Source organism: Dysidea avara, chromosome 7 (assembly GCF_963678975.1).
Source record: "Dysidea avara chromosome 7, odDysAvar1.4, whole genome shotgun sequence".
In the NCBI taxonomy this organism is placed as follows: domain Eukaryota; kingdom Metazoa; phylum Porifera; class Demospongiae; order Dictyoceratida; family Dysideidae; genus Dysidea; species Dysidea avara.
The window spans coordinates 2,366,828-2,390,580 of NC_089278.1; the positions used below are offsets into that span (position 1 = coordinate 2,366,828).

General features: G+C 38.2%; 4 protein-coding genes across 8 annotated transcripts; 1 reads left to right on the top strand and 3 right to left on the bottom strand.

The window, feature by feature from the left end:
- Nucleotides 1-49: 49 nt before the first annotated feature.
- Nucleotides 50-9,813, bottom strand: LOC136261363 (NACHT, LRR and PYD domains-containing protein 1-like). Its single transcript, XM_066055354.1, has 2 exons — nt 9,535-9,813; nt 50-2,923 (listed from the first exon to the last, which is right to left on the bottom strand). Exons 1-2 carry the CDS (start codon nt 9,705-9,707, stop codon nt 265-267), a joined length of 2,832 nt encoding a protein of 943 aa, XP_065911426.1. The 5' UTR covers nt 9,708-9,813; the 3' UTR covers nt 50-264.
- Nucleotides 9,814-9,850: 37 nt separating this feature from the next.
- LOC136261789 (small VCP/p97-interacting protein-like) lies at nt 9,851-14,037 on the top strand. The gene is made up of 4 exons (XM_066055851.1): nt 9,851-9,987; nt 10,509-10,559; nt 13,039-13,155; nt 13,869-14,037. The coding sequence occupies exons 1-4, from the start codon at nt 9,937-9,939 to the stop codon at nt 13,881-13,883; spliced, it is 234 nt and encodes a 77-aa protein (XP_065911923.1). The 5' UTR covers nt 9,851-9,936; the 3' UTR covers nt 13,884-14,037.
- Nucleotides 14,038-14,612: 575 nt separating this feature from the next.
- On the bottom strand, nt 14,613-16,556 carry LOC136260784 (uncharacterized). Its single transcript, XM_066054649.1, has 7 exons — nt 16,371-16,556; nt 16,131-16,218; nt 15,932-16,050; nt 15,806-15,884; nt 15,585-15,721; nt 14,825-14,951; nt 14,613-14,777 (listed from the first exon to the last, which is right to left on the bottom strand). The coding sequence occupies exons 1-7, from the start codon at nt 16,526-16,528 to the stop codon at nt 14,703-14,705; spliced, it is 783 nt and encodes a 260-aa protein (XP_065910721.1). The 5' UTR covers nt 16,529-16,556; the 3' UTR covers nt 14,613-14,702.
- A 938-nt stretch (nt 16,557-17,494) lies between these two features.
- LOC136260176 (uncharacterized) lies at nt 17,495-21,418 on the bottom strand. 5 transcript variants are annotated; one of them, XM_066053805.1, is made up of 11 exons: nt 21,263-21,418; nt 20,495-20,575; nt 19,995-20,448; nt 19,845-19,949; nt 19,759-19,796; nt 19,565-19,679; nt 18,702-18,926; nt 18,371-18,654; nt 17,926-18,322; nt 17,777-17,873; nt 17,495-17,722 (listed from the first exon to the last, which is right to left on the bottom strand). In XM_066053805.1, the coding sequence occupies exons 2-11, from the start codon at nt 20,515-20,517 to the stop codon at nt 17,634-17,636; spliced, it is 1,827 nt and encodes a 608-aa protein (XP_065909877.1). In that variant the 5' UTR covers nt 20,518-20,575; nt 21,263-21,418; the 3' UTR covers nt 17,495-17,633. The 5 variants fall into 5 exon arrangements, with proteins under 5 accessions (XP_065909877.1, XP_065909878.1, XP_065909882.1 ...); XM_066053806.1 differs by having other exon boundaries at nt 20,730-21,418; XM_066053810.1 differs by lacking the exon at nt 20,495-20,575 and having other exon boundaries at nt 19,995-20,055.
- Between the last annotated feature and the right edge of the window lie 2,335 nt (nt 21,419-23,753).

Genomic DNA, 23,753 nt, shown 5'->3' on the forward strand with positions numbered 1-23,753 from the left:
TAGAAACTCAGTAAATATGATATTAAGTCGATATAACTATATACCAATACTAGCTATAGAGCTACAGCACAAATATTTAAAACATAATGTCAGCATAAGACACCACAATAAATGCTTCACAAAAACAAATGTACACAAATAGAAGTAACGTATGTACAGGTATTATGTATGAGTGGTTTGGAAATTATACAAAGACAATATGTGAATCTTGTCAGGTCATCAACAGATATAATGTGATAAATAATAAGGTTAAAAACTCACTGTTCAAACAATGCACTTAGCCACGGTGTATGCTGCAGACGTTATTTTGTTCCACACAACAGAAAAACGCAATACTTCTGTAAATTCAAATCCCAGAGGCTTTGCTTTGCGGTTGGAATTAATTTGTTGCAGAGCATCTTTGACTAGCACAGATTTTTGTAGCGGATAATCAATAGCCAGAACAATCAACACATCATTGGTTTTCAGAGCATCAAGCAAGAGAACAACATCAGCAGATGAAAGTTTGTTCTCTGTAAGCACAACATATTCCAAAGTAGTGTTGGAATGTAACAGCTCAGCAAGGTGCGGTACAGCATCGCTCGAAATATTGCAGTCACTCAAATCCAACAGCACCAAACATCGCAAGACAGGAATCAGCTTCTGAAGACAAGCAGCATCACATTCCACACTATGTGACAAGTCTAGTGATCTGAGTTGGCTCGTCAACTGAGACCGCAGGAGTAGCAGAACTCCATCAACCTGACGGGGAGAAACCTTCGTTTGTAGAACAATAATACTTCCGTCACTTTCTTTTGATTCATTCAGTTGCATTGTCATATGTTTAACACCATCGTTGGGTAGTGAGTTACACTGGATAATCCATCTCTTACCAGAGTGGATGATGCAGTAAGAGAGTGAAGATAACAAGTGATCAGTAACTGCTGTGTCAGGAATGTCAGCATAACAAGAGCTGGACAAAAACAAATTACTATTGAATAGGGCACTACATGCCACTTCATTCTGTGCTTCAACACAGCAGACCATTAAAACTAGCAAGCATTCCTTTGAAATTTGATCATAAATCTGGCTGCCATATTCTTGTGCAGAGAATATTCTTCGGGTGTACTCCTTTGTTCCGCTGTTCTTCAGTATAGCCATACTCATCAGATTATAGAAGCCACGAGTTGCCATAGACAATAACCGGCATTTTGTCGTCAGCTTTGGAACAATTTTGCTGATGTCAATCTTTCCAAATTTTGTTAGACCAGCATAAAATACCCATAGCATTTCATGTGATCCTTTACTGATGACTTTTTTGAGTTCCTCTTCCTGCTGTTTCTCACTCACCTCATTGGCTAGGTAATGAGCAGCAAGAAATTCTTGAATGATACCATGTAGAAACTGGTAACTCTTAGGTGTTCCTGTAATTGGGTCATATTCTTTTTGCAGCAAACCAAACCAGTGAAAGTTAGATGGTGGCTTTTTGTCTTGATGGTAAACTTCCATCACCTCCTTTTCAGAATAGGTCATCTTTTCCTTAAGCATACCAGCGTATGCCAGCTTAGACAAAGGTTTTAAGAGATCCGGTAAGGTTTCCAAGTCTTGCAAAGGCTTGTCTGTGTAGCGATTGAAGATCAACAATAACAACTTGCTATAGACTTCCGTCAAAGAGATGGGAATTGTCTGGCCTCCCCTTTTGTAAATACAAATCAATGCAGATAATATTAGAGGAAGAAATATTGCTTTTTTAAATTGTGCGTGCTTAGACAGTTCTCTTGAAAAATGCTGTCCGTTGTCACCTGGAAAACATTGAATAACACATCGCTCAGCTTGTGTCTCTGTCAAGGTAAGTACTTCAATGATTTTAGCAAAATCATGATGTCGTTTCAGGACTACAGATACAAAAGGCCGTGCAGTGACCACTACTGTAGCTTCAGGCAGACGCTGTGCTGAAAGAATATCAGCAAAGAGTGAGTTTCTTTGTTGGTCTACACTAAGCTCATCCCATCCATCCAGGATGACAAGAACTCCTTTGCCCTGAACATGTTCTATGTCTCTCACAGCCGCTTCTGCTTCTGCTCCCAAATGTTGACTAAATAATTCTTTGAGACTTTTGATAGTTGCCACCTTGGAATCTTTCAATCTCAACAAGATGGTCAGCTTAAATTGTGGCAGCATTCCTTTGGACCACTTTTGACAGATCTTTGCAGCAAATGTTGTCTTTCCACTTCCAGGGGCACCTTGTAATAATATATTCTTACCCATTGTCTCAGGTGAGAAAGTGTCTTCTTCTGATATCAATGTCAGTGAAAGCCCTCTCTGGTCAACACCAACAGGTTGAGTGGGTGTAAAAAGAGTTTTGCACTTGGTGAACCTAAGACTTGCCACTGCTCTTTCATCATCATCGGATTTAACTGCAGCAAGATTAAAATCTAGCTCCATCAGTTTTAAGCAGCTGTCAGTAACTCCCCAATCATCAGTACCAATCCACTTCTTGTTATCGTACAAAGCACAAAGATTACTTTTGTATAAATCTAAAGCTGGTGAGAGGGTAGGAGGGTTTTGGTCAGAGTAGCATTGAAGCTCACGCAATATTCCATCTATCTTTTGCAACAGAGCTGCATTATGTTCTGGATTCTCTTTGAGATAAGACAAACATCGAAGCTGAAAGAAAGGCAGCTTAGACAGAAATATATTACTTTTCCTTGCTTTGATTGCATCCTCAAGGCTAGGCGTGAGCTCAGCTTTTTGCTGAAGCTGTTCTAAAAAATCTTCAAAATTCAACAGCTTTGAGATATCTCTTTGGCATAGGTAGAGAACGTAAAATATTTTCAAACTTTCTGACAGTTGTAGATAGTATGGTCTGCTTTCTAATATTCCACACAATTTCAGTAAAGTACTTTGATCATGAACTGTTTGTTTCAGTATCTCAATCAATTTCCTAGTTGAAGAAAAAGATCACACCTGATGCTCACAATTCATTGCAATTAGTACAAAGAGGTAATAACAGAGAAATCTTTTAGTTTTGCTGGCTGGATATTTTACAGTACATTTTGATTTTTACTATAGTATAATAAAAATAAAAATCATAGAAATTATTTACCTTCATGAAAGAGTCATAAAATGTCAAGTCAGTGTTTAACATAAGAAAAGAAATACAGCAGCACAAATAAAAAACTTCAAAACAAAATTTTTGATCTGTCTGCCTGATCACAGGCTAGAGGCTAAGTTCAGCATGACACAAACCTTTTGGTGTTCGAACAAACGTCACCTTCCCATTACTTTTTATCTCCAATTTTCATTGTCATGAGAAACCTTACCCACACATAAACATATCAACATACTAAAGCAGGAGTGCTTTGCCTAATATATACACACAAACATGAAGGCCAAGTGTGTATATATCAGGCAAAGCATAAGTGCCCATTGTGCCATGTGGGTATACATGTGCGGAAAATTGCTGGCATGCTTCACAGGTGTACTTAAATTAGGTCATGTGAACTTCGATAGCGGACACTGGATAACAATGTAGGACCAATGACAAGGTATTACTTACTGAGGGTTTTGACATGCGTACATGGAATGAAACAAGCATACCATAAGCGTAGAAATTTTCGTAGTGTATAATTTTTTTGCAGATTTTGTGGTTTGTAGCTGATCTACAAAAATTACTCCATTTAGAAACTCACGTCTCAGCTCAAGCAGACCTATTAACCGTCACCACCAATGCACTCTCCTTATACTATTAACGCGCATAATATATTAATTCTATCTATGTAATGCCGAATGCGTGACGTACGACCTGACAACGACACGTGCACTTGTTCACCATGTAAATAGATACTGATGGCCTTGTTCAAGTATCTAAGACCCGTTTCCTCTGATTCCAGCAGGCAAGGATCTTTTGTGGCGAGTCAACCCCACAAAATGGTTTGCTTAGTCCCAGATAAGTAGTCTACACAAGCGTAAATGGAGTAGCCAAAGCTGTTAAGCTGTAGTGACCTTAAAGCACGAATTTTGCTCCCCGCGGCTCCTCGAGAAAATAAAGTGGCTTGTCAAGATTAAACCATCAAAATCATACCCACAAAATTTAATAAACTTACAGTATGAATAGTTTGACTATATAGTAGTGAAACAAGAAACATCATGGTAATCACAGCATACCTTCTATGTGGGAAAATCTCATACACTGGCATGTCATACAATATCTTTATCAATGCCTAGGGAGTTTCTCTCATGGCTATGTTGTAAAATCATCCATATTTCTTGTTACGCTGCTTTTAAAATACATGGATCTATACTTCATTTTTAATTTAGGGTCATTCCATACCAAGTCAACAAAAAAAATCCGGCCCCCTTTCGATTTTCGTGAAATTTGGCACAAACATGGACCCTATCAAGAAACTTTCTCACACCAAAATTTGGCTCATTTTATTGGTCTCCCTTTAAGTTATGACCACTCAAAGTTTCTGCTGAAAATTTTATGAAGCTTATACGTCTTCAATAAAATGGCCATAACTTTGCTTGTGATTCACATAGAACCTTTTGGGTTAGAGTTTTGAAATCCTTATTAAATTCTCTTTCAAGTGATATATAATATTTTATAATTGCTCAAAGGAAAAGGTCAAACCACAAAAATGTAGCTTTTTCCTTTGATCTTCATTTTCAAAAATATGTATTCTTTAATTAAATTTATTTTTGGTTTACATGTTGCTCTAATACCAAGAGTACATAATAATAGAAGAGGGAGGAGAGTGTCTAACTCTCAATATAGGCTGTACAAACACACAGCGCTCAAACCTTCCTACTTCAATCCATAGAACAGCTAGCCATATATCAATACCTTTTTGTGAACAGAAGACTGTTAATATCTGTTGATTGAAGCAGTATAATGCTGAAGCCTACTTCAGAGGGCAGCGCCTATAATCGAGATAGCAGCGCCGTTTGTCACCTTTGGTGGCTATAGATGATTGCGTAACGTCTGAGCGCTGTGCGTTTGGCGAATCTATAGCAGTTAGACACTCTCCTCCCTCTTCTATTATTATGTACTCTTGCTAATACCTATCATTCATCACTGTGAGTTTACAGTTGGGACCAATAGTAGATCATGAGTTATAAGTGTTAATGTGTAGCCTTGTAATTACTGTTGTTTGTATGGTTCAAGTATGCAAAGATGCAATACCAATTGCAAGTAACTTTATATAATACAATGTCACAATCATTAATACATTGTTGGTTTGTAAGTAATGTTAATTTGTTTATGTTTTGTAAGAAAACCCAGTAAAAGCTTATACTTAAATACACGTATTCAAGTAATTTACCAATGATCAAGCTCGTACATATTGTTTCTGATTATGACGCCAAGTCTATTATACAGTAGTGAAATATTGAACTTGATGACATTTTCACTAGCTACAGTAACTGCTACTGCTACTGCTACTGTTAGCATTTAATGCTGATTGTTGATATTCAAGTGCGTATTTTGATACACAAATGTAGCTATGGTGAAAACTATCTAAGCCAGTCAGGGCCAATTTTTTTGGCCTTAATATTCAGGTGGCTATTTATATAGTTTGATGTGTATAAATGTCTTACTAGAACAATTTAAAGTTGGCCCTTAATAGAAAGGTGGCCTTTTGTTGCAGGTGGCCACTAAGACAAGTTCCACTGTAATTTGAAACACTTACAAATAAAACATGATGTTATGTAGCTGCATTCTTTGTTCTTAACACAGACATGAATGTTTTAATATTGTAATCTACTAGAGATTTTCTAAAAAGTAGTAATGAATGACTGATACAGTATTAACAGTCTTTTCAACTTATACCTTCAAAAATTCAATTGTGTACTGATATCAATGCATCAGATTTCATTGCATATCAAAGGTACATGTGAATGATTGTAGAGACTGTCATGCAATATGCACCACTTTCAGTCTCAAGTTTTACTATAATGCTCTGATTTAACTTTGAAGTTAATTGCCTTGACCCTTTCTTTAATTGATTGTTAATGTATTTCACTTAATATAAAGCTATAGATATGTATCAGTGTGTAATTGCTGTAGTGAACCTTTCTACAATGTAATTTCTAAGGAACATTTCTATGATTCTAATTATAGAAGAACTATATACATTGCTATTTTTATCATGATACAGTTGATGTATGGAGTTAAAGTCAGGTACCTTAGGGCCAAAATTTCTGGACCTTAATGTGCAGGTAGTTGCTTAATACATTTGCATAAGTGTATAGCAACAATTTAAAATTGGCCCTTATGGAGTGGTGGCCTTTCTATACAGGTGGTAACTTTCCACTCTATTCCATCAAATTTCTGACGAGTAAGTGGTTTTAAAAGTGTACATTTTTCCAGCAAAGGCATTGTTTATAGGTACAAATATACAGGGCCGCCCAGAGAAATTAAGGGGCCCAGGGCAAAGAGTTAAAGTGGGGCCCTTCACCCAAGTTGTAAGGTGAAGACCAAAAAAAAAAAAAAAAAAAAAAAAAGGTCACAACCTGCTGACAATGACAATAATTACCCAGTACCAACCATATCTCCTTATCTATAAGCTTGCTACACTGCTCCTCTGAAGAATACTGTGACTGCTCTATTAGAGTATTTAGATCTGACTGCTCTATTAGAGTATATCGATCTTTTAAACAGGTATTCAGGGGGCCCTTCATGGGGCCTCCTGGGGCCCCTTTCAGGCTGGGGCCCGGGGCAAAATGCCCCAGTTGCCCCCCCCTGTGGGTGGCCCTGCAAATATATAAAGTTGGCGTCAGTAGTAGGCTTGCTCTTTCAAAGTATGATTCAAAAGTGATATACAGTGTAATATACCTTAGCGGCTACCTTAAAGGCCACCTTTTTATAAGAGCCAACTTAAAATAGGATATTTCTACTCTAGTGCAACTATATGAAGCAGCTATCTAGGTATTAATACCAAGCAGCTTTGGATATCACTAAGACATGGCATTTCAATTCCACTTTACATGTACATATGTATGAATAACTGTTGTTTGCATCCATTATACACACATATAAGATTGGAAACTATCATCATAATCTGTGGCTGAGTATTATTATTATACAGTAAGTAAAATTGAAAGAATAGATTGGAATATCATTCGTTGTACAGTAAATCCCTTATAAATATAGCTACCCCTATAATAAGACCACCTTGTTATAGTGACCACCTCTATTTTATAGGACACTGAACTTACAAGAAAAACATAATCAGTGATTCCTTTATTAGGCAGCCTTATTATTGCTCCAACTTTCTTAGCTTTAAAAGTGGCTCTGTTAATATGGTTTCACTGTAGTGAGTCCTTGTCAATACTATTTTAATGCATAAAATAATGATATTTAACATACCGATATAAGGCTACTTGCAATTGGTATTAGAAATTACACTGTAAAAATACCCTACAAACAGCAGTGATTACAAGGCTACACATTAACACTTATAACTCATGATCTACTATTGGTCCCAACTTTAAACTCACAGTGATGAATGATAAGTATTAGAGCAACATGTAAACCAAAAATAAATTTAATTAAAGAATACATATTTTTGAAAATGAAGATCAAAGGAAAAAGCTACATTTTTGTGGTTTGATCTTTTCCTTTGAGCAATTATAAAATATTATATATCACTTGAAAGAGAATTTAATAAAGATTTCAAAAATCTAAACTAGAAATTTCTACATCAATCACAAGCAAAGTTACGGCCATTTTATTGAAGACATGTAAGCAAAATAAAATTTTCAGCAGAAACTTTGAGTGGTCATAACTTAAAGGGAGACCAATGAAATGAGCTAAATTTTGGTGTGAGAAAGTTTCTTGATAGGGTCCATGTTTGTGCCAAATTTCATGAAAATTGAAAGGGGGCCGGATTTTTTTTTGTTGATTTGGTATGGAATGACCCTTTAGTATTTTAGACACACTATGAAACTCATAAACTATCCATTAGCCAAGTCACAAACTTTACATCCAATGCCACACACAAACACACACACACACCTTATCAGCCTGTCTGTTGACAATAGCAGGGTCCTGGTTTCAAAGAACTGGACCTGGTACAATCTTAGCTCCACACACACACACGTGCACTCACACACACAAGCAAAGCCTTTGGCTATACTACTTGTTTGCACAGTCTACCAGATAGACTGGCACTGGGGCACCTGTTCAGGTGCTATAATCAGCACAGGCAAATCCTTGCATTATAGGAGGAGGTCTGTAGAAGTACTTTTTTAGTTATTGATATTTCATAGAAGGTGTGGGCTAGTTACTAAAGTCCCACCTGGAGACATGGACGGTATACAGCTGGTATTTGCTTCCCTAGTTTAATACCCCCAGATACCTATTGGGATTGTATAAACATCGGAATGGACTGCTGAAATGGTGGAATACTGGAATGGTGGAATACTAGAATGGTGGAATGGAAGTTCAATATCAGTTTCTTCTTCCACATAAGCACCCCTTAAGTAAGCAAATAATTAGGATTCCCCATTGAAGTCAGCTCTTTTAGCATAATTCACCTCACCATAGACAAAGTTTACCAATGTAATGTACTGTAAAGTCAGTTATGAACATGCACAATAGCAGTTTATTACCAAGAAGACTCCTGACTTAACCCTTATTCCCAAATGATAAAAAGTTAGCTAGCACTCATTTATCAACTTTACCAGTTAGGCACTGGAGGGTGAACACACAAGGCAGAGCTTGTACGAGGTGTTTACCGGAGCATAAGCAAAAATCTTTGGGTAAAGTGAAACGGGACTATCTTGTAAGCGTTTATAATGAGCCTTTTCCACAATTACATCAGAAAACAAAATTTAAGCCAAAGTTCGTTGTGGCAGTGCCACATTGCACTTGGAACTGAACCTTCATTAAGAAAGTTAGTTTCAGACAAGTAATCAAGTATAAGTTATAAGTCTTACAAGTGTTGTAGCGAGGAAAAGTATGCTAAATAGCTGACTTCAAAGGGGAATCCTATTTATTTGCTTACTTATACAAGGGGAGGAGTTTACTTATTTGGATGTAAAAATGATATTAAACTTTTTTTAAAATCCTTGATATAACTGATACAACTGAAACAACCACAATAGCCAGAATATCACCTCACATATAGCATGACAACCCTTTTATGGAATATCAGTCACCCCATATGTCACTCCATCAATGTCACACCACGAAGAATTATCACACCACAGAAGCCACACATGTGACAAATTTAATCCCTAACTATAGCGACTGTTTTGACATTAAAACCGCAAAATATTTATGCAGGCAATTGCGGTCTGGGGCGAGACTAGCACTTGGAGTAGGGCTCAGCTGACCATCTGCATTTTTTTTTTTTTTTTTTTTTGTAGAATGCTAAGAAAATATTTGAAAACTTAATTATAACCTACAGAAAAGAACCTACACAGAACCTACAGCATGCCCAGGGTTCAATGGGCAGGCAGGTGCCCCTCAGCAACAGCAAGATCAACTGCTGGAGGCACACACGGACACTTGGATCTTGAGCGTACCTCGAGTTGTACACTTGTACTTACCGATTTCTTTCTGTCTTCGTCCTCCTGCCATCTATTTGCTCTAGCTGACTTTTCGTAATAAGGTTGTTCATCCTGAGATGCTCGAGGATCACTTTACAGTCGGCCGTGTCTTTCTCAAACACCCATTGGTGAATTCTGAGTGTCTCCTCCACCAAAGGCTTTGAGTTGCTCATAGCTGTAAACGACACACGCTACACATAAAACAAAGGATAATTTAACCATCGCAGTCGACTGATCCTTTCGTAGCGTCTGTGTTTATATCCGGAATATCGTCACGGTAGGTACTGTCCCCTTTTTTGCCATAAGCGCATGCGCAAACGATGCTATCTAAGTTGAAGCATTCGATTGTGGTCCGTAATTACAGCTGACGAGCGTTTGGTAGCCAAGCTGCAACCCAGTGAAATGGGAAATTGTTTTGGAGTTGAACCTGATGCTTCGACCGCTGAAGATTTGGTAAGTGGCTAGTTTCCCTCGCGCACGAAGGTCTTTGTCTTGTGCTCAGACCAGGACAGGTTGTATTTTCCCAACCAGGCTGCCTTTGTCTCTTCTAAAAAACGACAAAAGAAAAGAAAAATTAGTCTAGTTGGCGGGATTAATCAAGACTTTTTTTTTCCCTGTTTGTTTAAATTCACGAAAGGAAACAAATAATCTGTGCACGAGACTAGATAGATGTTGGTAGCCAGACACCACATGTTGTGCGGTTACTAGCTACGTGTTATGAGCAGTACATCAAGATAGACTTCATGATGCATGTATGTTTCCAGAGGACCCTCCCAGCAATCAGTCAAGTTGAAAGGGTTTGACTCTGAATAATGGACTTCTCACAAGTCCTAGTATATAAATGATGACAATGGAATGTCTTAACTCTAGTCCTTCATGTGTAATAATAAATTAACTTCTAATTTTTCCTCTTCTATCAAAGTTAAAATAAAATTGGTACTTGAGTCTTATTGATTTTGTGTATTTATTTACAGGAAGCAAGAAGAGAACAACAATTACAAGCTGCAATGAAGAGACGTGATGATGTATGTACATAATGTGTACTGAACATGTTCAACTCCATTTGAGGGTCTTCCTGACCAGGGGATGGGATTGTTAGTTTCCTAAACCTGTTTTGTTTATCAGGAATTCATCGAGTTCAATAGATGGACCTCTTAACAGTAATAGCAAATAGTTTCTTTTTTTTTTCCGTTTGGTTTACTAGTAATTCTGACATTGTCCACAGTACTTCCATGGCAGCTTCTCAGTGATATCATCATATATTTAAAATGACGATCACAAGGTTTCTTGGACATGCAGTTTTCGTGTGCCACAAATGTACTATATCGGGTTGAGACAATACTGTTTTGCTCTACAGAGTACAAAATTGGTAATTTTGTTGCTATCCTGTAATGCAGAAACCCAACAGTATTTTTTAATCTTCCGTGAGTTCCATCCACTGGTCACCCTATTCTCTGATAGTACTATAAAGCAAGGAAATCACACAATCAGTTGACCTGTTGAATATCTTTTCCTGTGCAAATTTCCAATATGATATTACTCTCAAACAGCTATGGGTCTGCTATGGTACCTGATATGATATTTTCCTCAAGGGCAAAAAATGTTTGTGAGTTGTTCATAATTATATTGTTAAGAGTTTGTTCTCCTGATTAAGTGCTGTAAAACCTTGTTAATGAAATAGTACAGTAGTACTGTTTTAGTAGGGATCAACCCTAAGGCCAGGCAAACTTGATTAACTGTTTTTCATCCCACTACTTCTGATTTCAGTATTGCTGTTATCAATCATGTACAGACGTATTTTGATGTTAGATTTGTAAATCAAATCACTAAGAAGGCTGGCTACAAAGTCGCCGAAACTCAAAATTTTGGTTTGCCTGCCTGCCTGCCTGCCTGCCTGCCTGCCTGCCTGCCTGCCTGCCTGCCTGCCTGCCTGCCTGCCTGCCTGCCTGCCTGCCTGCCTGCCTGCCTGCCTGCCTTGACAAGTGTGAGCCCTCCGTGCCTTGTCTTTCCTTTTATCTCCAATCAAGCTGGTTGTTGTCTTCTTCAAGTAACAAAACTATATGGTAGATAGACTACCTGTAACTTCATGATAGGTTTGAGAACATATCCATTAAAGATCTTGGTTGACAATTGAGCACAAAGATCACATCTCTTAACTTGAGCACGATGCCCCCTAATTGGTCTAGCTGTATTTATAATGATTACATGGTGAAAATAAGGAACAGTGACCACACCACTTGGTAGGCAAGAGGCCGACTAGAGATACTCTAATACAGCAGTCACCCTTAATAGAACAGTCACAGGTTTATAGCTGTATCCTATAACAAAGTATGCTAAATATTTCAAAGTAGGGATCCAAGCAATGATATTACAGCATAGTAAAGTCATCTGTGAGGTGACAACTTACCATGTATTACCATAGATAATAGAGTAAAGGGATAGGAAACGCAAGCGATTTCCGTTACGCGTGACTTGAAAGGACAAGACAGTTTTGTGATAATTAGTGTTCTAAGCAGCGTAAATAGTAATCCAACAGACTACAGTAAGTATTTAGGCCTATGTGAGAGATTTTGGCGAGAGAATTCAGACCGTAGATTTTGTAACAAAGCGTATCGCATTAACCGTGATTGTTACACGCTGTCACACTTTCGCTCATCGTACCTTCACGCCTCGTCCATACCGCTTCTTTTATAGCCGGTTCCACTTTCGAATCTTGTGGTAAGCTAGGCGTGTCACCAACACAGTCTTTTACCGTCGCGTTGTACTGCAAGGTGGTTTAAACTTTTGGTTAAAAATGGAAGATACTTAGTAGTTTCTTCAAGCAACAGTTCCTGTTTTGCTCCGATATTTCCTCTGGTTCCCTCTGTTAAATGGTAAGGAATAGGTCTATCACAGTTAAAAGGATAGAATATATTTACGAATAAAGTAAAGTGGTTTAAAGTAATTTTTGGGCCGTTTTTTCACTTTCAATCTCCTTTACTTTTGCGTATAACTTCCTTGAGGGTTGGTACCATCCTATTTCCCTCGATTACTTACTTGAGTTCACTGTAGCGAAGTTTCACAGTCGTTGGTTACAAAATTCTGTCGTTACAACAATTTGTTTCTCTTTGATACAAGCGCAGCAAGCGTAACGAGTATGTTCGTGACGTACTACACGGAATTCCAATAGAAATGTACGTATTTTGTGACGTCACGTTATTGCGTTTCCTATCCCTTTACTCTATTATCTATGGTATTACTTATTCATGAAGTGCACCTCAACTATGCTTGGAGCCTACTTGACATGGCCACTTTACCAAGGTAGTCTTCTTGTTTCATTGGATCGTGTGTAAATTCTTTTGGGAGAACCCGTGTGGTTCACTATCTAACAAAATATTTTTACCAGATTTATTATATTCATCAAACAATTCCCTTTACCAATTTCTTCTCTCATTATTTGTTATGGTATGACTCTTCCATTAGCTATATATGGTATATTCCTTCTCACCTTTACCGCTTTTACAGGAGGAGAACAGAGGCATTAAAGATGCTGAAGGATACAAAATAAGACAGGAAAAGAAGAGAAAGGTTGAAGAAGAAGCTGATAAGAGAGGCCATGTTTCTCAGGATACAGCAATGAGGGTTGGTATATTGTGGATCAAAACCAGCTAGTGTACTAGTTAAATGTGTGTTTATCATATCCTATGGATGCACATACACAGTCAGAGCCATCCTGAACACACACGAGCACATGCACACACATAAGCCTAAAAAACTCTTCAAAGCAACCTTTGGCCATTGTGGTATACATTGGCACTGATATGACATGCCAATGTAGGGATTTTCCCCCAGGGCTATGTGGCAATAGGGATTTTCCAGTTGTAATGCCGTCATTCATATCTCTTGGTTTTATTGCTTGGATCCCTACTTCATTTATAATTTTAAATTCCACTGTTTAAATATAATTTTAGGAGCTTAGTAGCTGACCAGATAAGGTTGGTCATGCATCTTATCCCTATGATGTATTGGTTTGTGTGATTGCATGACCAGACATGATGACTCTGGATAACTTGTTTTTGTTACACTCATAAGAATGGATAATGCAGTGCTAGCAAAAGCTAGCAAAGTTATACAATCAGTTGGGGTGGCTGGAAGAAGATTTTTCAAGAGCTCTAGAAAGTGTAGTACATTTATCTCTAATTTGTCTGAATACTTGATATTGCTGCCAAGGTGTTTTGGTTGAACGAATTGAGGATGTTTGATGTCCTTACCCTATTAACTTAATCGGTTTGGCTTCTATATGGTAGATTAAAAATCATTTTGGTATATTGAATTTGTTTGTATTTAAATTGCAGTGGAATGTTGGATGAGATATACTCATGAGATCTAATTTCAGCCAGCAGTTGATTGAACACATGAAACTACTGACTTAGTGAATTTTTTTATGGTTTGTTCAGAATTTCAAAATTTTGGCATATTGTTTGTGTGCGTTACTAATTGTGTTACTTCAGCTCATTATTTTCATTATGATAATTGATTATGCATGTTCCAATTACAATTTTCTAATGACTGAAAAAGACCTAGCTAACTAGCTAGTACTGTGGTAGTGACAAAACGTCACTGTATTATTGTGGCAACAAGCCGTGACAGTGGAGGCCACTTGTAGAAGTGATGACATATTTATTGGGGTCCAGTTGTAACATGACAGTAACCATGTGTTTTGAGTGCAAGGTCAGGGGCTTGTACATTATAGTAACTGTAATTGTGACTGCTCTATTAGAGTATTTTGGTCTGTCTTATTTTTGCCCTAATAGAGCAACCATTTGCTTTGCACATGACCACAAGTTGACTAAGGATTCTCAGCAATCTTATTTTATGCATTCATAATATTGATGTCTTTAGTTATACTATAATCGATTGGGAAGGTATTGCTTACCACAGACTCACCTGATAATAACTAAAAAAATTCAGTGGATTAATTCAGCTGGACTTGAGAACTTTAATAAACTTATGATGGTAGTGATTCATGTTCTTATAATGGTGGAGTCTGCATAATAACAATTATTAAGCTAACAGTGTCATGGTAGTAAGAGAGCATGTATTGGAGATTCAGGTAATGAACTTATTGTAGATATACAAGTGTACACTGAATCAATTCAACTTTTATATGCCATACATTCAGATGTTGGCTAAAAGTTTGAGTATCCTCCTTTCTTGTTCTTTATAGCATTAATGCATGGTGAAAAAGTAAACAAGACACCATCCTATACATAATGTAAAAAGTGAAATACAAATAACACAAATCACCCACCTTTATAAGGAATGGCAGAGCAAGCCAAAATTGTTTATTTGGGATAATATCAGTACCGGTTTTTTCATATTTCACCTTCATTATCACCATACCAGTTATCAAGTAGGCCATGAAAGCAAAAAAGGCCCTACAAGAATATCATGTGTATGTACACTGATATGTGTGCAGCTCAATCACTGCAATACATTGTGCGATATCATACAGTATAACATGTTGTGTGTGCGTAGGTGCGTATGCATTGGCTTTTGTTAACACCAGGAGCTGGGTAGATAGGAGCAATGTGTTTCTTGTTCAAGAAGCTGCAACAATAACAACTGGGTGTCAATACACACGCTGTCCCACGTAATGAGTGATGCCCAGGTAGTGCTTCAGGTACCCACACGCGACACCTTCGCCCATGAGACAAGGCACAGCTTCTTGCAGAGTTTCTCCTACCCCAGGAGAATTTGCCTGCTTTGACTCATAGTACCTGATGGGTAGCCCAGTGTGTGACGCATATGCTTGTTTACTTTTCTGTATTTATGTGTGCATGAGTGTGTGCACACATGTATGTGCATACGTTTGTGCGCGAGCGTGTGAAGTATTACGCCCAAACCACGTGCACCAGAGACATTATAATAAGGCTGGTGCATGTATTGGTGCATTAACTTTTTCATACTGACTTTGGACTCAAAAATGAATCAGCAACATGCACTAATATTAGCTGTAAAGCAACTTCAATTTAGGAACAAGTATATGAAAGAGGTTATACATAACTTACAAAGAAAGCAGAACAATTCCGACCACTCCAGGATCACTACTTTTACTGCTACCACCGCCTCCATTGTTTCCGCCATTACTTGGACCATCTTTATCACACGTACCAGGACAAGCACACTGACTAGTTAATGTGAATGCCTAAGGAGAGATGACTGTATGATATTGTCCACCCCTAATAATGTATATGTTACTTAGATATTAGCTGCTACAATTATAACTAACATATTCTAATTCTTGTGGTTCTCCATCAAATGATAGCTTAGAAGATCCTGTACCACATTTTAATGTGACTGCTGCCGTCCTATGTAGTATTACCAATGTATTACACAATGAGCAAACTTGACTTACCTGCCATCTAATCCTCCAACATAGTCCATCACAACGTTACCATTCCCATCAGTAGTGAATGTTACGCCATCTTGAGTTGCAACTGCACGTCCACTGCCACTGGAATCAATTTGGCAAACCTACAACATAAGCGGATGATAGCCAGGAAACTATTGCTGTATTGTTCATTCTACATAGCTAGCACTATAGCTATACTCACTGCAACACTTGAGCAAGGTCCACTTGAGAATGAATAACATGGATTGTATGTATAGGTGTACTCTTGTTTGTCATCTTGTACGGAAAACCTGCAAGTGTGTGAAGTACACAATGCTATAATGAATAGTAGGGTCTGGCTGCGTTAGCTCCATTAGTCCCTTATTAAACAATGTGTAGATACAACCAGTTTAAACAACGCCCAAGTCGGCAGGGAGTTTACTTGCTAAGTTTTACGACTTACGCGGGAGTGGCACCGTCCTGCTTCCCCACGCTTCTCAAGTCAATCTTCCTTCCATCGCTCAAGGAACACACACATGACGTTTGCTCGTTGTCTGCAGTGCACGTACCTTGGCCTCTTGTAAGCGAAAACAGTGACAGAAAAATAAGGAGTGGCTTCATGTTGGGTAGTTTTTAAAATCGAGTCACGTGCATCCGAGTTTAATCGTATACCAACGCACGCCGCGTGGCTAGTATATATTTGCAAAGTTGTATTTGCTAACGAAATGCACATACATAACTGTTCTGTTATTGAAGTTCTTTAAAGAGATGACAAAATCAGATGGTCTCACCTATATATTTTATCACTGATCTCTTTAAAGAACAGAACAGCAATGTATTTATGCATTTCAATATAGCAAATAGAATTGTTCAAATGTACATATAGCTAGCTATAGCAAAATTCTGGCTATACGAATTACGAATCAATGCAAGTTTCATATGTTTTTGCCAAAACTCAAATATTCTAATAGAGTAGTCAACTACTTTAAAAGTGCATCCAGTAAAACACTAAAAGACCGTATGTGAGCTAAAATTAAACTTGTCATTCTTGACCCCTGTGCACTGCTATGTCATGGGGCCATTGTAGAATGCAAGTGCTCAAGCTATAATAACTCCAACATGGCTTTACCAAATCACAAGAAGATCTACACATTGACACAACCTTTACACTAAACAGATAGCTAAGACAACTACATGGTAGCTAAAAAATTATAACAGTAATTATAGTGTTGCTTGTATAGCACCTGTTGAATAATTATGACTAGATTAGGCATGTACCTGTTCTATTCCTCCAAGGAGAAATCCTCAATAGTAAAAAGTTCTTGCCCTCCTGTTGCCTTCTCTCTCTCTCCCCCCCTCCCACCATCACCACATGCATGATCTTATAATTAGTTTTTCATCCACAATCTCAAATATAGCATGCATGCATGATGTGGATTTAATTTTTATATGAACATAATGAATTCATAATTAGCCTGCTCTAACTATTTGCAACAAAGCTACCAATGGTTAAATATAATCATTGATGTGCAGTGGGATGAGAAATTTTATGCGGTAAAATGTGCATTTAGAATACTGAGCAATGACTCCAAGTCTGCACAGAGTGTTTTCCAAATTACAAAACAAACATACAACAATAAGTCATATACAACAAAATAAGCAACAGACAGTGACAATTACAAAGATGATGATGATATAGAGCCAGAATCATAGCTATATATAAAATTCAGTATCTCATAACGAGAACTGAAAATTCAAAATATGCTTCTGGTCCTGCTGCAGGACTAGTGAGATGATCCTTCTCATCACAAGTGACTGAATGTTGGTAGAACATGTAATAAAACATTATTACTATCAGCCTACCCTTACCAACTGTGTATTTCACTGTAGTAACTCCATCACTATCAGTGTCTGGTACACAAGGTAGTCTCACCTCAGTATAAGCTCCAGGTCTATACACACTAACCTGTACATGTCACCACAACAAATAATTACCTACACTATTTTAAAATGCTCACATCAACATTGTCACTAATCCCTGGACAGTTAATTGTAATATTCCATGTGTAATTCTCAGCAGGTCCTAACACACCAAATCTCAGTAAAGATTCTTTTACATTCGGTACATTTGAGTCACTCAGATCATAGGAAACTAACAGTGAATAGTTACATTTGATGTACAAGTCTGTTTGAAGCATTATCTGTTTGGAGCTAGTGGGATAAAACTGTACAAAGGAAACAGTGTTAGTACTAGTGAAGTGTTGTGACTTGTTAAGAGTATAACTGATAGTAACCAGACTCATTGGTGGTAGAGATGTAGACAAGTCTGGTAGTTGTGGAGCAACTGTTTCTCGAAGTGACTGCACATCCAAGATGGCTGCCCATGATGACACAACTTGATCAACTCCGGTCACCCTATAGTCACTCATAACACATTAAACAATATAATTATATCTCATTTACCGTCCACTCAACTCTACTTCACAGTCACACATGTTCACTATAACAATAGTGAGATTATCATTAGTAAGTGCAGCCTCTACAAGAATTGTACTGTTGCCATATTGTATGGATTGAGCAGGTTGACATGTACAATCTTCAGACACATCTACTGAAGGTACATCAACAAATAGTCTTGTTCCATCTCGTAGTTTCCCAAGTAAGTAGTAAGCCTCCATTTCAGGTGTAGTCACATTAGTGTTATTGGGATAACCATTGAATGGACAATTACACACTTTCCCTGGTGCCTACACTGGCACAAATATTATTACATAGGTGCATAAAATTTACTGACTTTATAATCAAACAACATTCTTGTAATGATCTTATCAGGATGTTTCAGCAGTGCCATAGTACTCAATATCAATAGAAATGTCCTCAGGTTGTAATGGCTACTTCTTACATACTCTTCACTAATATTAAATATTTTCATATTGGACTCTGTTATGCCAGATGCCATGTGAGTGTTATACTCCACAAAGGTGTATGCATCCACTGTGTGTAGTCCTCCCATTAATGGCTGAATAGCAAGGAATACAAAAGGTAAATACACAGCAATGACGTGTACAAGATCTGACATGAAAGATTTCAGGTAGCTAGTCATGGATTCAATACAATTAAGGGTGTACCCTCAGAAGTGCCGCCCCAGCCAAACTCCCCACCTGACACTGTCTTTGACTCAGATCGACCATGCAGAGGTTGACCCCAGGCCCTCCAACAGATGGCTTAAAACAATACCCAGGTAAAAAACATTGAATACACTTCTCAAGCTGCCTGTCAAGCAATGATATTTCTCACTATGATCATAATTCTGATTAAGGGATAAATGCAAAGGGAAACTACTTTAACAAAGCAGTCAGATGTTACTTTAATAAAACAGTTACCTTATATCAGCCATGCAATGGAAACTCCACCTTTAAAGGGAGTGAACTGGACATTTGCTCATACCATGCATGTCACTGTAACAATGAGTACCAGTCAATTTTAGATTTCTCAGTTTATCTGGATAGGATACTGACTCTGCTTGATTGCATGAAATATGCATATTGCCACTTATATCTACCACTTCAGAAAATGTGGCAGCTGAGTACTGTTTGTTACTAAGGAACATACGATGATAAGTATGCCAGGATGTGCAGATACAGCATGCATTCTCACCTGTGGAAAACCATTGCCATCATAAGCATGGAAATCATAGTAATCTAGTAGTCCCTTGGGTAGTGCAGCATCAATCAATGGCTTGGAATAGCTATTCCACATTGAGTACGTTGAGCTATTAAAAACATAATACATCAAGACATCATATGGAAAAGTAGCTTTGTCAAATATACAACTGCTGATACGTCACATACTTTAGCTTATTACGGCCTGCAGGATCATCTGCTAGAACCTATATTGTAAACCATTAGTGAAGTTATCAGACAACACAGCGACATACTGGTCCACCTATGATGACATTAGGAAACTCCTTCTTTATGCTCTCAGCAACAGCTACATAGAAGTCAGCATAGTAAGATCCATTCTTGTGATCACGGTACAAAACCTATCATTGATGATGGCATAATACTTGGAGCACATAATGACATACTGTGTTTGGCTCATTCCAAATGTGCATGAGGTTTACTGTGGGGTCAGTCTCTGCACAGAACCTGTAGAAACCAGTGATTAATGTGGCCCACCAATCAAACTCATTCTCCTTTGAGGTTCCGTTAAGAGGGCTGGGTGTTAGGTTTTCATAGCACTCAACTGATGCACAATATGGTTTACATGACGTGTCTCTCAAGAACAACATTAGCTGGCTTCCAGCCTTTGTAATTGCCTGTGACTTTAACAACGTATAAGTAGTTGTAGCTTCAAAATATTCTCTAGCTTTTTCAGATGACATCCATTCCTTCAGTTCTTGTACTGAAAGAGTTTTGTTGACAGTAGGCAGCACTCTACCAACTGCCACACCACCACCAATAAAGTCAATGTTCCAGTGTTGGAGGTAGGCTATCCCAGCTGGAGTTGCAAACTCAGCAAAGCTTTCGTCACCATAAGCACTGCAACAAAAGGACTTTAATCAGGTGTGTACAATATTGTACTCACGTTAGCCCAAACACGTGCCCCATAGTGGTGACATTGTTAATAGACAGTGCCGTTTTCACGTCCACTTCGAAATATGCTTTGCTACAATAACCAGAGGAGGACATGGCTATAAGAAATACTAGAAACACCAATGACGCCATTGTAATATGCAAACAGCCCCACCCACTGCAGCAACTAATCGTCAGCAATGACCGTTGTGGGTTCAATTAACTACAATTAGCGATTTCCAACCTACCAATTTTTCACACATATTTTTGTTTCATAAGCTGCCGTTCCAGTAAATGGTAGCCAATGCTTCGTACTTTGTAATGCACTTTACTGGATTAAAATCCCCATAGGGAGGGGAGCCCATACAAATAATTGCGTACGTAATTCTAATTGGAAGAATGTGGCACCTGTGATAGCCGAAGTTTCCGAGTGTTTCCGCGTGAATCTGCTGCTGATGAGGACGAAGAAAGTGGTTCTGGGAAAACCGTATATGCTGATTTCGATTTTTCCATGCGTTTTTTGATTGGAGGACGATTGATGTTGGATTACGATGGAAATATGGCCCTTTTAAAGGTAAATTGCCATCTAGCACTACTCAGAATTCAGCATTACAATCACCCTGGGCTTCAAGGCATCCCTCTGCATCTATGCAAGTATAGTTTGAAAGTGAGCAGTTTGTTGTCTAGTGCGGAATTGCAAAATAAGGTTCAAGGTTGAGCATAATCTTTTCAAAAGTGGAGACTGGCATGTGATACCAACCTTATATGGCTTCACACTTACCTGTTGTTATATTCTGGTGTATTTACTGCTGTTTTGATCCATTTTATAGCAGCTTCAGTAATTGTAATTTTGATCAGAAACTATTTATAATTTCTCTTTGTAGTACAGTGATGTCTAGTCTCGCGTGGCCAGACCGCTTTTTCTCCCACGGCGCTTATCGATTGGAAATTATAAGCGCCTGCTCGAAAAAGGCGCTTATAATTTCCAATCGATAAGCGCCGTGGGAGAAAAAGCGGTCTGGCCACGCGAGACTAAGTGATGTCATTGTGTTATATAATAATTATCATCCTTAGTGCTTACAATGTGACAAATAAAGCTGAGTAGTGTCCAAAGAAATCTATTTTAAAAATAATGTTGTTCTTACATTGTGTTATCTGATTGTCATGTTTCCGAAGTATGTGTTAATTGTGACTTCTGATGCTAGTACTTGCCATGTTATAAAATATTACTGATTTTTCTAGTTAGTTATCCCTGAAAATGCATTAGGTACCTGGGTATACTTAGTATTACACAGTACACACAGTTTTATCTGTGAATCACTTGCTTATTCATGTAATATTCTGAGTGGTCAGTCTACAAAGAAGTGGTCACTTTTGAGAGGTTTTACTTAGTTCATATGCTGTTCTTCATAAAATAGATATATGGTGAAAATGTCATGTCGTTATTAGTTTCCTATCTAGATTTATGATACTCTGAATATTGTGGTTGGTACACAATAATCATCACACTGTCAACTTCTTTTCCTTATATCTTTTGATAGGAACCACTGATTGAGGTGGGAATGACCCTGAAAAAATGCACAATATTTGTCATACCAATGAATGTATGGAATGTTAATTATTTAGTTGGAAATCTCTACTACAATGCATGGTAGCTAGCCACGTGCTTTGGGGGTGACACAGACTGGCTTAGCCACGCCCACCTGGCTGTAACACATGGTTGCTAGTCTGGCACACCTTTACGCGTATATTATACGCAGCCAGTTCGGATTAGAGACTTTAGCACACATTTATAAACTTTATAAATCTGTGAAACCACCATGCAGCAAAATAAGGCCATGATTATTGTTTCCCACCACCGCCCTCATCAGTTTTTAGGTAGTCGCACCAAATTTTAATTATTTGATTATATTTATTTATTTATTTTTTGGCAAGTTATATAGTGCCGGCAGTCACGTGCATAAAAAAAACTTCGACAAAAACCTAAGAATCAATGCTCGTAACAACTGTACCACTGGTGCTGCATCTATTCACCTCCCTTAGTTTCTACCTTATAAACATCCGACTGCAGTGACTTCTATATATAACAAGAGTGAAGACTAAGAAACCCGAAAAGCTGAACCCTACCCTACCCTAACAAACTACTTAAAGGTTGAATTCTCGCTACTAGACGCGTGTCCTAAAGTTGAATGCTCGGGGCATATTGGATGCGTACCAACCCTAGTTCGCCTGGTGTGCTTGACTTATATAGTGGGTGCCCAGTGGCTTTGGACCAGAACAGTTACACCTACCGGCATAACTTGGCATTGCAATGTTTGGCATACCAATTTATTGATCTTGTGAAAATTTACCATTTATCCAAGTTTTTGTTGACCTCCCAAACTTGCAAGCCAGTGTGTCACCTCCAGCCACAATTCCACCAGAGATGATGGTGACTTCTTATCATCCAGATCTTGTATTTTACAATACTGCCACCAACTCTATTGCCTTACTTGAGTTGACCTGTCCATTGGATTCAGAACACCATCTTCAGTCAGCCAGGTTACGTAAGCAGAACAAAGTAGAGTATCAGCAACTGTTAGCAGAATTAGATCGTTTGAATGTTTCTAACTATTACGAAACTTTTGAAATCAGCGTTCTAGGCCACTACCATCCTTCTTGTGTAAAGAACTTATGGAACCTGTTACATTTTGTTCACCAGGATATATTGGTGCCAAAAGCAGCTCTAAGGAAAGTTTTGGATTCTGCTTCGCAGAAGTGTATTACAGCATCTCAAAGAATATTTATGGCTAGGGATTGTCGTGAGTGGTTTCCTACCTCCCCAGACTGACTCTTTAGTTACATGCATGCATGTATACTTACTTTATGTTTTGTACTCCCTTGCCATGCCCACCCAGGTGTTTTTAACCAACCCTGTCTGGTGGTCGCATGTGACCTAGGATTCCTTAATGTATGATGTAATGTTTGTGTCTCATTATAATAATGATGGTTTTCTCTCGTCCAATAAATGATGGACTTGCACCGGTAAAATAGCCGTTCACGTTCATAACCGGTGCCGGTACTATATCCACTTTGTTATTTTTTTATTAAGGCTTTACAGCACAAGTGCTGAAGGTCTGTAGGACACCTGGTCCCACAGCCAGTTTATAGATCACGTGAATGCAATATTTCATGATAGAAGGAGGCACAGAGTGACCAAGCTTTAAGGTAAATCGCATATAACATAGCAGAAGGGTGGAAGACCTTCCACTCTAGGCGCACGAGTGTACAGT